General features: G+C 37.7%; 1 protein-coding gene across 1 annotated transcript; it reads right to left on the reverse strand.

Moving 5' to 3' along the window:
- Nucleotides 1-1975: 1975 nt before the first annotated feature.
- Nucleotides 1976-5735, reverse strand: LOC146554910 (uncharacterized). Its single transcript, XM_085252804.1, has 5 exons — nucleotides 5549-5735; nucleotides 3547-3668; nucleotides 3084-3242; nucleotides 2665-2760; nucleotides 1976-2254 (listed from the first exon to the last, which is right to left on the reverse strand). Exons 2-5 carry the CDS (start codon nucleotides 3655-3657, stop codon nucleotides 1976-1978), a joined length of 645 nt encoding a protein of 214 aa, XP_085108930.1. The 5' UTR covers nucleotides 3658-3668; nucleotides 5549-5735.
- Nucleotides 5736-13450: the final 7715 nt, after the last annotated feature.

The following is a 13450-nucleotide window of genomic DNA, read 5'->3' on the forward strand; positions in this document are numbered from 1 at the left end:
AGTAGCAACTCTGTATTTGAGATGGAACCTAATGCTCCATTTCCCCAAGGTAACCTTTCTGTAACTCTGACGGTTATTGTGAGACTCAGTGATGTAATTGCTACATCGGAGCAATTTGCAATCTAAATGACTTCGTCTCTGGTTTTTGGATGGGACTACAAGTCTGTTAGCTTGTGTTAGCCGGTACTTCTGATGGCACAGAGAAAAAAACACTGCTGCGGCTATAGCAACTGCCAAAAAAGCTCTGTCATTTGATGTGTCTGTACAGTCAAGAAATTGATGTTAGTCTGGCAGTTAGAAAAGAGGTTTAGGGGGAGATTCCAATCAGATTAAATTTTCTAAATAAGAAAATAATATATGACTTGATCACCTGAACCAGAAGCCCACTCTGCAAAATCACTGGCTGAGGACAGTAATTTGGATCTACACCAAAATGTAACAGATTTTTCCTTAAATATCCCACCTGATTTTATGATGTAGTTTGCTGATAACAGACGAATGGCAATAATAAGTATGGTGCTGGTGACTGACTGAGGAAACCACAACTGCTAAACAAATGATGTGAACTTCTAGTGTGTTGACTTCATGGTTTGAGAGAGAGAAGTTTTAGAGAATGTCTCAGAGCCTTGGCCAGAGGCATCATTTTTTTCAGGTTAATTGTATGAACTTAAAGCAAGTTAGAATCAAGATTACCTTGAACTAACCTTTTATTATGGCAATTTGTAAAAAAACAAAAAAACAAAAACCCAAACAAATCAAAGAAATGGTTTGTAGGACCAAATGACGGCATGAAGTGATGACATTTTTACATCCAGAAGTTTAAGAGTTAACTTCTAAATGTAATTCATGCATTTATTAAAAATCCCTTCAAAGCCTTCACTACTACTTGGTAGTATTTATATCTATCATTCACTATCACAAGATTTCAGATGAAGCATGAATGTAAGCAGGTTTTTCTTTTCATTATTTCTTTTGTTTCCATCAGTTTCACAGCTACACTGTAAAAAAGAAAAAGTTGAGAAAACTTAAAATTTCAAGGCAACATGATGCAAGAGATTTTTGAGTTTTCTCAACTTCTGCCAACTGTAGTTGACTTAACTAATATTTTCATGTTCTGCCAACTTGGATCTACTTGTTCACCTAATTAGGATAATCCTGTAAGTCTAACAAAGAAATTCTGGTTTCAATGCCATGTATTTCTGCCTTCACCAAACAAAGATATTCCTGTTGAATTAACATACAATCATTCCCTCCAAGGCCATGTATTCCTAAATTCACCAAACACAGATATTCTTGTTGAATAATCATACAATTCTTACTCCAGTGAGTTGAAAATTTACCAATATTAATAAAGAAAAATGTATGCTGTTATCGTACTTGAAAAAACACTCAAACAGATATAGAATAAAACAAAGCACAACTGAATGTTATGTAAAAACGTATTTATTTTTTTCAACAGTGCTTTCAGTATATTTCAGAAGGTCATGGGCAGTGGGGTGAATTTCTGTAAAAAAGCAAACAAACAGAAAAAAACGTGTTGCCAGTTTCTTTAGGGTGCTTTGAGCACCCCAGCAGAGACATTAAAATTCCAGAGTCCAGACAAAAAGAAAAGTGTCCAGCAGCTTAGTCATTCACGTTCACACCCTGACTGTCCTGTAAAAGCTTAACTTAACTATTGCACACTAAATAGGGTAGTGCAACAAACAATTGCCTTTGTACCCAGACATTGACATTTTACATGGGCTCACTATGATGAACTACAGAAGTCAAAAGTTATTAGAAATGTTACCATCAATGAACAGTGAACTATCAGGTAAAATGAACGATTATATAGAGGGAAATGGGTTGAACTACTGGGTTTTGTTTTGTTTTTTTACATGACTCTACAATGCACTTGAACATGTTTAAGAACAAGTTAAACTCATGTCTGGCTTCCCCGTTAACAGTCACAGCAAAAGCTTTGTTTTTAGAGACCTTATGCGCTGTGAGCATCGAGAGCCACCAAGTTCAAAAAAGATGCCCTGAATTGCTTCAAAGGTAAACTCATCTGCTTTGGATAATCAATGTTGAGGGCATACAGAAGGCCAAAGAGGTATGCCAAGGCAGTAGAGAGGTCTGGAATGTTATGTAGCACGATGTCCCCTTCCAACACAACAGCATGTTCTCGCACAGACGTATCGGCATCGTCATCTTGCAGGATGGTGAGGATGGCAACTGATGCACCGTTCAACACTGGTTCCAAAATGTCAGTGTCCTGAAGAGAAGAAAAGTAAAATATGAATTATTGAAAGCTAAGAAAAATTAAAGACAAAATACATTTCTAAAGATCTTAACTTTAACCTCTATACCATGATGCTCATTTGACTCATGGAGGTTTTAAAAAGAAAAAGCTTATTTTCCTTTAATTAACGGCACAATATCTTTCACCAACCAACCTTGTGATGAGTTTTGTACAAAAATATTTTCTGCTGTTGAACACCCGCTAACAATGCCCAGGTGCTCCTCAGCAGAAAAAAAAGCAGCGAGAGTTATGACAACTGCAATCCTCACCATAAAATTATCTGGACTGCACTGAGGAAGTGTACATTTCCATTTTGGATTAAATCATCTTTTAAAAACATCTCATAGCAACTAGTTTTTCTTGCATTACGTTTTTGTACTTACTAAGCACTTCAGGAAAACCTGTGTTGCATCCTCTCCGAGGAAAATGGGCAGGCCTCTCAGTGCTGCTGTCTTTTGGTGGGACACAATGTCAGATGTCTAAAGAGTATTCAGTGGAAAACAGACATTTAAATTAGTATAGTAACGTGGTGTACCTACACACAATGCAAAATCAGAACTCTTATAGTAATGAAAATAAAATACAGATCAGGCCCAGCAACATGTAAAACTTAAAAAAACAAAACACCATTTTAACAATTTTACTTTCTTTTTACAAATTAAATAAAATACCGCCAAATAAAAACAAAGTAATGACTGATGACATTCATTTCCATTGATGTGTTTTGGCTGAAGCCAACATTTTTTTCTGTTATGACAAAGGTATACTCTCTTCTAAAAATGTCAGGTAAAGGAGCACTTACCTGTTCATCAAGTTTATCCAAGATGTCTTCCATCTCCTCACCAAGAGCTCCCTTCTTAGACCGGTATAGTTTCAGCAGGCCAGGCACAAATTTGTCCAGGGATGCATTGAACGTCCCCAGGAGGTCTTTGCTTGTGATCCGATGAAATTCTTCAGATATCTAAACAAGACAATAACCAAAATATTGCCATTTATTCAGCACAGAAAATTTCTGGGTAGCTGCCTTGTACAGTCTGCACCATGTTATATGCCTGACTGTGTTATCAACCGCAAAACCTACTTCAAAAATCTCTCATGAATACACATTTTGCACAGGAATAGAAACACCCTCCACAAAAAACAGTATCAATATGCAAATATATATTATGTTCACACTGAAATGTGGAATTTTTGTGGATTTTTACTATTGAGTGTGACCTTGAGAGGTGTGATCGTAATGCTCCAGGTGTTTTAAATACACATACAAAGTCTGTGTGAATGCATGGCCAATGTGCACCTTGTCCGTGATGAAGGCGGAAATGTTTCAAAAGAGTCTCTTGACTGGAGCTTGTGAATTTGCAAAATCGGCACTGCATGAAATCCACCCCTGAAACACAAGAGACATAGTCAATTTTGCCAAAAGCACTTTTGCAATGGGATAAAACATCCATATCTAACACACAGAAGGAATCCATAGATGCAGGAGCTGAATACATCAACAAGCCAAAACCAGAGACATCATGAAAAAAATATGTAAGGAATCATATTAACTTACATATGACCACTTGTCTACTATATCAAGTATATGATTGATAACATACATGACATGTAACATAAATGCAAGCTTGAATTCAAACATTTTTTTGTTACTATGACAAAAAAATGCAATAACTATAGAAAAATTAATACTATCTGTAACACAGTATACATCAACAACACACAATCATTCCTTTAATATTGTCTCCTTCCCCATTATGTAAAAAGCTCTGAAAATGTAGCAATCTTATAATACAGAGCATGAAGTACAACTTTAATTTGCGTGTGACATTAACTTACAGTACATTAGGCAATTTTACACCAGCTGACAAACTGTCAAGTCAGCTTTAAACATTACTTTAAAGTAACAGTGCTGCACCGGATAAACGGTGACTATTGAAAAAGTGAAAAAACAATATTAGACAAATATTAGACAATATGCAAGTTACTTATATCACTGTCATATAATTGGCGCACATATCCTACACCGACCCATGAAAGAGTCTCCATGACAACGCGTGCTTGGCCCAGTTTGTTGTCAAGGTTAACATAACGTTTTCATGCAAAGATAACATTGAAACTGGTTACAAAACGGGTAATAAGCTAATAAGTTTTACCATGGCAGAAGTGCTGTAAAAAGCCAGTGTGAGATACCGTCATTTAGTGATGTCTGTCTGAATTTCAGAGTGTTTAACATTAAACATTACTTTTTGCGCTGGCCACTACTCTGAGCTAAAACCTTTTTTTTTTTTTTAAATATTAAACTTTATTAAGAAACAGTATACAGAACATGTATACAATCAGAACAAAATTAACATATGCCAGGGGGTGTAATACAAAGAATTACATACATTCAAATAATTTGTAATTACTACAAATGGTAATAGTTTTCATAGCCTTTTTGTTAAGTGATCCACTAATCAATTTTATGTAACATAAAACATCATTATAGTAATGTTTAAAATTAGGTTTTTTGTTACTGTATTTGCATTTGTGAAAATAAAATTTATTTAAGATAACTAATAAGTTTATTATAAAGTAAACATCTTCTTTTTTTTGCCTTCGAAAGAAACAAAATACAACATTTTCCCATTTCACAGTAAAGTCATTATAGAGATGTCCAGCAATGAATCTACTGAAGTCTTTCTCTGAGCTAAAACCTTCAGAGGCTGCTTGTAGCCCGATTACGACACAGCGGCGCGACGAAGGCTGCCCAAATTCATAGTGGACTCCTCTAAATGCGTCCGAGAAATACGTCCTCCTTATAATAAGCATCTCTTAAAATGTTTGCAATATTGAAACATTTCAATATAATGTAGAAAAAAAACGAGAGAAAAAAGTTACGGATCGGACTCCCCGATCCTTATTGCGCATGTGCAAATTCTATCTGTGGAATTAGTTTTAATATTACTCTTTCTGGGTCACAAAATAAACTTTTAAGATATTTTCAGGCGTTAATGTAGCTGTGTAAATTGCTAATATCTGTTCAGTTTATTAAGACAACATATACTTGCAAAAGTGCTCCGACGCTTTCGGAGACGTCTGTTACCCACCAGCTCGATAGCTAGCCAAGGGGGGGGGGGGGGGGGGGTCAATTAAGTCACTTAGATAACTTAAAAATGCTATAGTTGGCCTTTTTCAGTGTTTTACTAGTTCCATCCTCCCGGGTCCTCAGGAGGATGCAGCCTAGGCGCTTGTAGAAAATCTTAATAACACATGTAGTTAGCTTACCTGCTAGGGTAAATGGTCGGCAGCTCCAGCACCTGTCCAAAACTGCAGAAGTGAAAATCCTCAATGGTCGAAAAATTGCATTTTACATCCAAATCTAGCCACGATGGTTCAAATTTTCTTAGGAGGTTTTTAGTCTAGAACACATGGTAAACCACTATCACACAGCTCAGGTCTGCTCAGGCTCAGTTGAAAGTCCGTTTGGTTTAGTTCAAACTTGTTCAGACCACATGTGCCAGTCATCTATGGGGTTTCCCACTGGTTCCCAACTTGACTCAGAAACTCTGCTCAAAAGTTGATAATCTTTGTTATGCTGTCTAGAAAATCTTAGTTAGGACAACAATGAAAGAAATTTGTTGGGTAGACAAGCTTTTTTAGGTTGTAAATGGAAAGTTTTATTTCTAAGTCAGTTTAATTTAAAAACTTTAGTGAAATCAACAATTGCTAGTTATCGTTTTTACAGTGTAGTTTGGCCTCCCTGTAAACATATACTCCAGCTATTTTCTGTTTTTGTGATCAACACGTTATTGATTTAAAACAGCACAACTGTAAACTGCAGTAGCAAAGCAAACATTGGTCACAAGGCATAGGGACAGCAAAGAAAAAACACAAAAACACAAAGTCAAAACCAATTATTGCCTCTTCCAGGAGATAACTTTGGATGAGAAGATTTTCCAAGCTTCAACAGTCTTTATTTAATTTTGCTGTGGTATGTTCAAAATTAATAACACGGATAAGACATCGTATCCAGAATGATTCCATACAAATGTCAGGACTGAACCATTGCTTTGTAATAGTCTTCTTTGCGGATGTGAATCCAGCGAACAACAGTTTACATTGTATTTGTTTTAAGGAGATTTCAGAGGTATCATTAAGGAGACAAAGACCAGGATTGGGAATATAAAAAACTCAGCAAGCACCTCAGATAACACAGAGTTCACAAAGACCCAAAAATTGGATATAACAGGACCGTCCCAAAACATGTGCAAAAATGTGCCTGGTGACGAATCATTGCAGATGTGACAGTGATACGTAGCCTGTAGTTTCATCTGGAACCTCCTACAGGGTGTAATGTATGTTCTGTGTATGGTTTTGAAATGAATTAGTTGATGTGCCAGGTTCTTAGAAGTCAAACTCAGATTAGACCACACTGTATCCCAGTCTATATTAACCTGTACTTCTCCCAGTTCCCTGACCCAAATAGATTCAATGGGCAGGGGCTTTATACCATGTTCGGCAAATTTGTTGTAGATTTTGGAAACAGAGGGACTGCCAGAGTTAGGCAAGATCCATTCCAGCATGGGATGAGAGGGAAGAGGAGAGTCCCAGGGGACACCATATGCTTTTAAAGCTGATCTGAGCTGCAGATACACAAAGTAAGAAGATGCAGGAAGAGGAAAACGTGTCCTTAAGTCCTGAAATGAACGAAGGCCTTGGGCGTTATACTCCAGCTATTTTCTGATGCATCTTTTGGCATAGCAGCTGTTTAAAGGGGTTTCAGTCCTTAAAATTCTGATCGGAGAAATATTAAACTGCCCAACCACTGGTGAGATATTATCTGCTATGGTATCATAACCTGGAGTTTTGTCTTGCCTGAGAAGTCTTTGATATATGCACACATGACACACGGTCAACATGTGCTCATCTGCTGTTAAGATGCTCTTCCAAACTATGAAGTCACTCCATCACTAGGTGAGAACACTTCCTTTGTTTAGTGGTTGTGTTTACTTCATTTCATGGCAAATTGAAAACATCAGCATTACACATTTACCTCCCACCCATGTTGAGGCACTCTATCAGTTTTAATCTAGGAGAGCACATTGCTGGTATATAATAAAAAAGAATTGAATTTTAATTTTCACAATCAAGAACTGTTGAGATGTGGAAAAATGATCGTTCCCTATTAATCACTGTGATTAATAAGTGCTACACTGTGCATTTTCAACTTTCATAATGATGGTTATTATTTTAGCTTCGGTTTTAGCTTCCCTGATGGAAAAAAATGCTGAACAGTGTGGATGACATCACAGCTCTGCAGCAGAGCTCGTTACGTCGTCATGCCTCAGACATGTCATGGGATTATGAGAAATGTGAATCACTTTGCAAAGATATTGTGAGCCAGTGCTCCAGCAGCAAAGCATTAATTCCCTATAATTTCATTAAGTGTAATTTGCATAACAAAAACAGAATGGATTCATTTTGAAATGATGCATTTCTTTACGGCCTATTTTATTAACATTAACCCTGTACAATTATTTTCTGTTCTATTTTTCAGACTTCATAGTATTAGCATTATTACCTAGTTTCTTCTTGTGCAGCCCCATGGGAAATTTACCAAGAGCAATTATTATATCATTACTTAGGATGAAACTATGCACATTTTTTACACATGTTAACAATAACATCCTTGTTCAAGCGTACTGTAATAATTTGTGTCAAGTGTTTGGGGATTGATTTAAAGAAGTCAGCAGTGTTATTGTTTGCCTTTCACTCTTAGACTTTTCTTCCCTTCTCAGAGGAATTTCTGGGACACTTTTTTAAAAGTCTAAAACCTAATTAGTACTGTCACACTTCCCCAGATTTGACAAATCCACAGACTGTTTCAATCCCGTTATTCCCAAATCATCTGCCTTTGGCTGATCAGCATCAATTGGTTTCCAGATTTCAGCCATATAACAACTACGACGTGCAATAAAATGACACCAGCCAAGAAGTGCGTTACATGAGAAGCAAACATAATTCAGGCATTTTTAGATATATTCTGACTGTTTTTCCCAAGGACATTTACAGTCCTTGGTGGGCTTTCTGCTAAACATAGTATTAATGTTCGCCACCACAGAGGAGCTTTTAATGGGTTTCTCGGCACGTCTCTGTTGAGAGCGGAGGCGTGTGTGTCATTGGTAATACTGAAATTTTAATGCACTGATTAAAGCAGAACATTTATTGATGCACTTTCAATGCATCATCTTTAAGCTATAACCTGCAGAGTTTCTGTGTGTGGCTCCTGAGGCTGGGAAAATGAGCTTTTAATTGAGTCACCCCTGGATTTCTTATTAAAGTAGATTTTGTATTTCCTACATATACTTAATTTTTTCTCTACTGCCCATGCTTGCATTGCCACTTAAAATCCATAAATGCTTTGTGCCTGTGGCAGTCTGGAGCTACAAAACACATGCGCACACACACACACACACACACACACACACACACACACACACACACACACACACACACACACACACGCACAGATCTCTTTGCTGTCTTTCAGCCAAAACCCCTGAAGGTTGCCCATTTCCTACTAATAATGTCAGCCTGCATTCTATGTGTGAACACGTTTGTGTTGAGTGAGTATAGGGTGGCTGGGATCTAAGCTTTCTGGCGGCTTATCAGTAAATGTACATGTGAGAGTGTGAGGATATGTGAAGGTGCATCGACAGGTGTGCCCTGCCCTCCTGGAGGGATAAGAGGGCAGCTCTCCAAAGTGTGATAACTCGCTCAAGGCTGTGACTTTGAACAAGGGCGCTTTCCTCTTGACTGAAGGAAGCTCATTCATCATCACACATGCTTTATAACAGCAGACAGACAGGCAGGCAGGCAGACAGGGAGATGCAGGCAGAAGTTTGCCGTGCCCGCCGTCAGTGTATCTGCCTGTTTGTGAGTCTGTCGTGTGCGTGTTGTCCTACTGGCCCCTACTGGAGAGCTGTCCTTAAAATGGCACACATTCATCCACTCAACATGAGGACAGCGGACTGGAGAATTAGGCCGGACACTGCCATGATGTTGTTCAGTGTATTATGAGCGGTTGTTTTTGTCGTTTTGGGACCAATTTGATGTTGGGGCAAAGTGGCAACATAAATTGTTTTAAGCAAGCTGAAGAAAAGACATTGCATTTGGAAAAGGAAGCAACTTTGCTTTTCCAAAGAAGCCATTAAAACAAACCAGTCAAGCATAAACAGTGAACTGAAGATATGCTGCAGAAAAGTGACTTCCCAGTGTTCTCCTTTGCCCTGTGTCTAGTCCTCCATGTTTTCCAGTCCTCACAGAAGGAAGAGATTATAAAATCAACTGGCTGAAGCTCAGAACCTTCCCTGATCCCCCCGTCTCCCTCTGGAGATTGATGTGTGCAAGTTGAAAGCCCTTCACTAGACTCTCATACTCTTCATGGTTTTGCCCTTTATTATGCATGCTTCTGCACCAATCGTCAAGGCTGTGGGGGTTCACTGATAAATGTCAGCACTTGAAATGAAGTTTTGGAAACACCTCTGTGATTTATTAAAAAAGGTTCTAACCGAAAGGCCAGATCAACAAAGTTTAAAAGATATTCCTGGTACAATACACTTGTGTTACAAGTGCGGCCTAGGTGAACTAGTGTTGTTTATCTGTATCTATATTTCATACACTCTGTGCCTGATTTTTTGCTGTGGGAAGTTTGACAAAGGAGGAAGGGGCTGAGTTTGGACTGGAATAAACCAGCAGAATTGCCATGGTTACTGATAATATCCACGATCTGTTGGTTTCTACCTACGATTCTCTGTCTTTTTCTATCCTTGTCCTTACCTCTGACTCTTTCTTCCCTTCCACGCTTGGTGGGTCTGATGTCTGTAGCTCATGAAGCATCGCCGATGATTTACACCACGACATGCTTCCACTGATGGATAGCTGCATTACTGCCAGATGTGTCATGCAAGATGAACAGTAGTGGTGTCAGGTAATGGATAGGGCATGGACGTGGAGACAGGGAGTTGTCTTTTACCATGGCTGGTTAAAAATCTTGGTGTGGTTCAAAGTTGTATCTGCAGATGGGGTACAACAAAAATAGATCACAACACTATGCTAATTTGTGAGTGTTTATCCCAAGAAGGTCATTAAACTGAATAACTCAAATGCAAATTACCACAGCTGAAAACTGCTGTTTTTAGGAAATGAATGTCATTGATTACTGTGTGCAGAATTAGAATTTTCTTTCTAGCCTTCTCCACAGAGACATTTAGTTCAGCTACACAACAGAAAGGTGTCCTCTTCTTGGGGCATGAACCTGCACTTTCACCTGAAGGGTATTAATTGGGACTGGGACACCACACTGAAAAAAAGGGATTGGCCAACTCTTGGATTTACGTAAGCATCTTGCGTGTATTTAACATAAGTGCCTCATGCTCTAAAGTTAAGTGTAACTATATAGTGTAGAAACTACATGATATGCAGAGAGGCTAGATTAAATTGTTCATATCATTTTCGAGTAAGTCAATAACTTACTGCGACACTGCACGGGATTTCAGTCTCGCACGCTTTGGATCGTGGTTTCAAGAAGGCATCCATCTCAGTCAAATCGAGCAGCCGCCTCTAAGTAAATTGGGTGGTTGTTGCATTAAAAAAGTCTAACTTGTAATTTCAACACAATAATTTCATGTTTCTATGAACGTAATTAAATCATGAAGAATCTGTACGAAATTCAACAACTTAATTTGTTCTTGTTGAGATGACATGATACAATCTAGTAAGAGTGGTTAGTTGCTGAACTCATGAAATTCACAAGATCGCACGAGATGTCAAACTGCAGGAAAATCACTGGAGTTATAAGATGCAGACAACTGCACACACACCACATGTATGCTATTGCTATTTATTGTGGTTTAACCTGTCAAGGACAAAAACGTACAAAAGAATTCTGCATCAAGCCTTGAAATCATAGCTTTCCTCCTTTTGTTAAGTCTGGATTGGTGGCATGATGGTTAGTGCTGTTGCTTCACGTTAAGAAGGTCCTGGGTTCAAATCCACAATCTGGCGAGTTTGCACTGGGTTCTCTCTGGGTATTCTGGTTTCATCCCACAGTTAAAAGTCAAGCAGTTGTTAGAGTTAGGTTAATTGGTGATTCTAAATTACCTGTGAATTTAATTGCAAATGGTGGTTTGTGATAGACTTGTGAGTTGTCCTACCTTGTAACCTATCACTTCAGGGTTATTTCCCTGCACCAGAATAAGGTTAGGAGGATCGTAGCTATTGTAGATCCATTCAATCTTTATGGTAACCAGGATCTATACTTTGTTGAACATTACGTAATATTAAGACAGCATGTAGTATTTAAGTGACCAAGTAGTATTGGGGTAAGAGTTATTGAATAGTGTTGAAATAAAATGACAAAATTGTGAAGGATTAAAATATTCCAAGAGCTCAACTTACTTCATCTGAACATGTTTCAATCGCGTTTTATGAACACAAAATGCACAGGTTTACTGAATATGAAAACGTTGTGTTGATTTAACTCAATTGTTTAAGTTTCTGCCAAAGCAAAAAATTTGTGTGCAACCAGTGTCCACTATTGAATCAAGTAAATCCAAGTAAAGCCTTTTTTTCAGTGCATGACTGACTCCAGGCAACTCCTGTGTTGCCTGTATTGACCTTTGACCTCTCACATGCAGCTCCTATCACACATATTTGTCTCTGGGGTCATGGCTTGCAAGGTCAGAGGTCATTAATCACATGTGAAGTTGGAGGGTAAAAGGCTCAGCCCCCAAAGTGCAGCATCATAAAATCTACTCCTGGCTGGGGATAACATCGATCTGACTTGATCACTTGCTGGCATGTATTTATGGACATGATTATGGTTTATATTAGACTTAGCACAACATCATAGACAAATAATAAAGGATCTCTGGGTGTGAACAGATATTGTGGGAGGAAATCTGTGTTTCATGACTGAAGAAGATGGAACACTGAAAACACAACATCCAGATGAACAGTGTCAACTTCCTGGGATTTCCTTACCTGGATGATTGAGCATGCTTCAAGACATTTTACTCATATTTTTAAGGACTGCCTAAAGCTGGTGTGTGAGCAAATCACAAAACATGGCAGACTACATACAACATGTTGCACACTGGCAAGTAGCCCACACTTGAAAAAAAAAGCAATATAAAAGTATTTTACTGTGTATTTTACAGTTTTGTACTGTCTTTCTAGAATATCATTAAATTCACATAAATAGACTGATTTTACATTTCAAATGTAAATGAACATAAAATCACTGTAAATGTAATAAAACATAATTTTCTTGTTTTTTAAATGTATCTGTCTGTACATGTGCATATATTATTATTATTATTATTTAAACCAACTGTTAACTGTATATTTCTGTACATTTAACTATTATTATTTATATTGCCACATTCATTGACCTTGTTTATAGGTAATTTCATTGTTTAATCTCATTAAATTGTTCCTAATTTAATGTTTAAAAGCAAAAAAGAAAAATCCCATGTAAAATTAGGGCAACAAACTGTATTGTCATTACTGAAAATAACTGTATTTTCATGGGAAAGTTATTTTCTGTTATTTTCTGGTATTATTTTGGCGCCCCGGCTGCTGGAATATTAGTGTTTTTTTAGGATTTGTTTTTTTACGGTGCAAGAGTTTGTCTAAGACAACTCACTACATGTGTTTCCTTTGTTTAGTTGTGGCTTTAGGGTTGTGGTGAATGTCTGGCTGTGGAATTGTTGTAAACTGCCTTTCATGGGTGGCTCATTATACAATATACAGATACAAAAATAGGCCATAAAGAGTTAAATGTGAAAATGAAGGTGGATAAATGTGTTGAAGGACAGAGCCCTATACTTGCACTGTTGGTGGATTTAACCTGCTTAGTGCCTTGCTGCTGCAAAAATCATCCCAGTGCTGAACCCAATGTCCTGCTAGCTTAGGTTTAGATTGGAATCCTCTACAAACATCCACCTCAGATAAGGCAGAGGCCTGGAAATGCTTTCCTTGAGTGGACAGGGTCAGTCAAATAGTGTGAATCTGTTAGATTCTCATTGAGCAAATGTAGATGTGCTGTTTGTTGCAGATTGTAACCAAAAAAAATCTGTTGGGGCAAGAAAACCAAATTACTGTTAAATTAAATTAAATGCATAC

This window comes from Mchenga conophoros, linkage group LG17, assembly GCF_057382185.1.
Source record: "Mchenga conophoros isolate Kocher_MC1m ecotype Shallow Benthic linkage group LG17, M_conophoros_male_GT1.1, whole genome shotgun sequence".
Classification (NCBI taxonomy): domain Eukaryota; kingdom Metazoa; phylum Chordata; class Actinopteri; order Cichliformes; family Cichlidae; genus Mchenga; species Mchenga conophoros.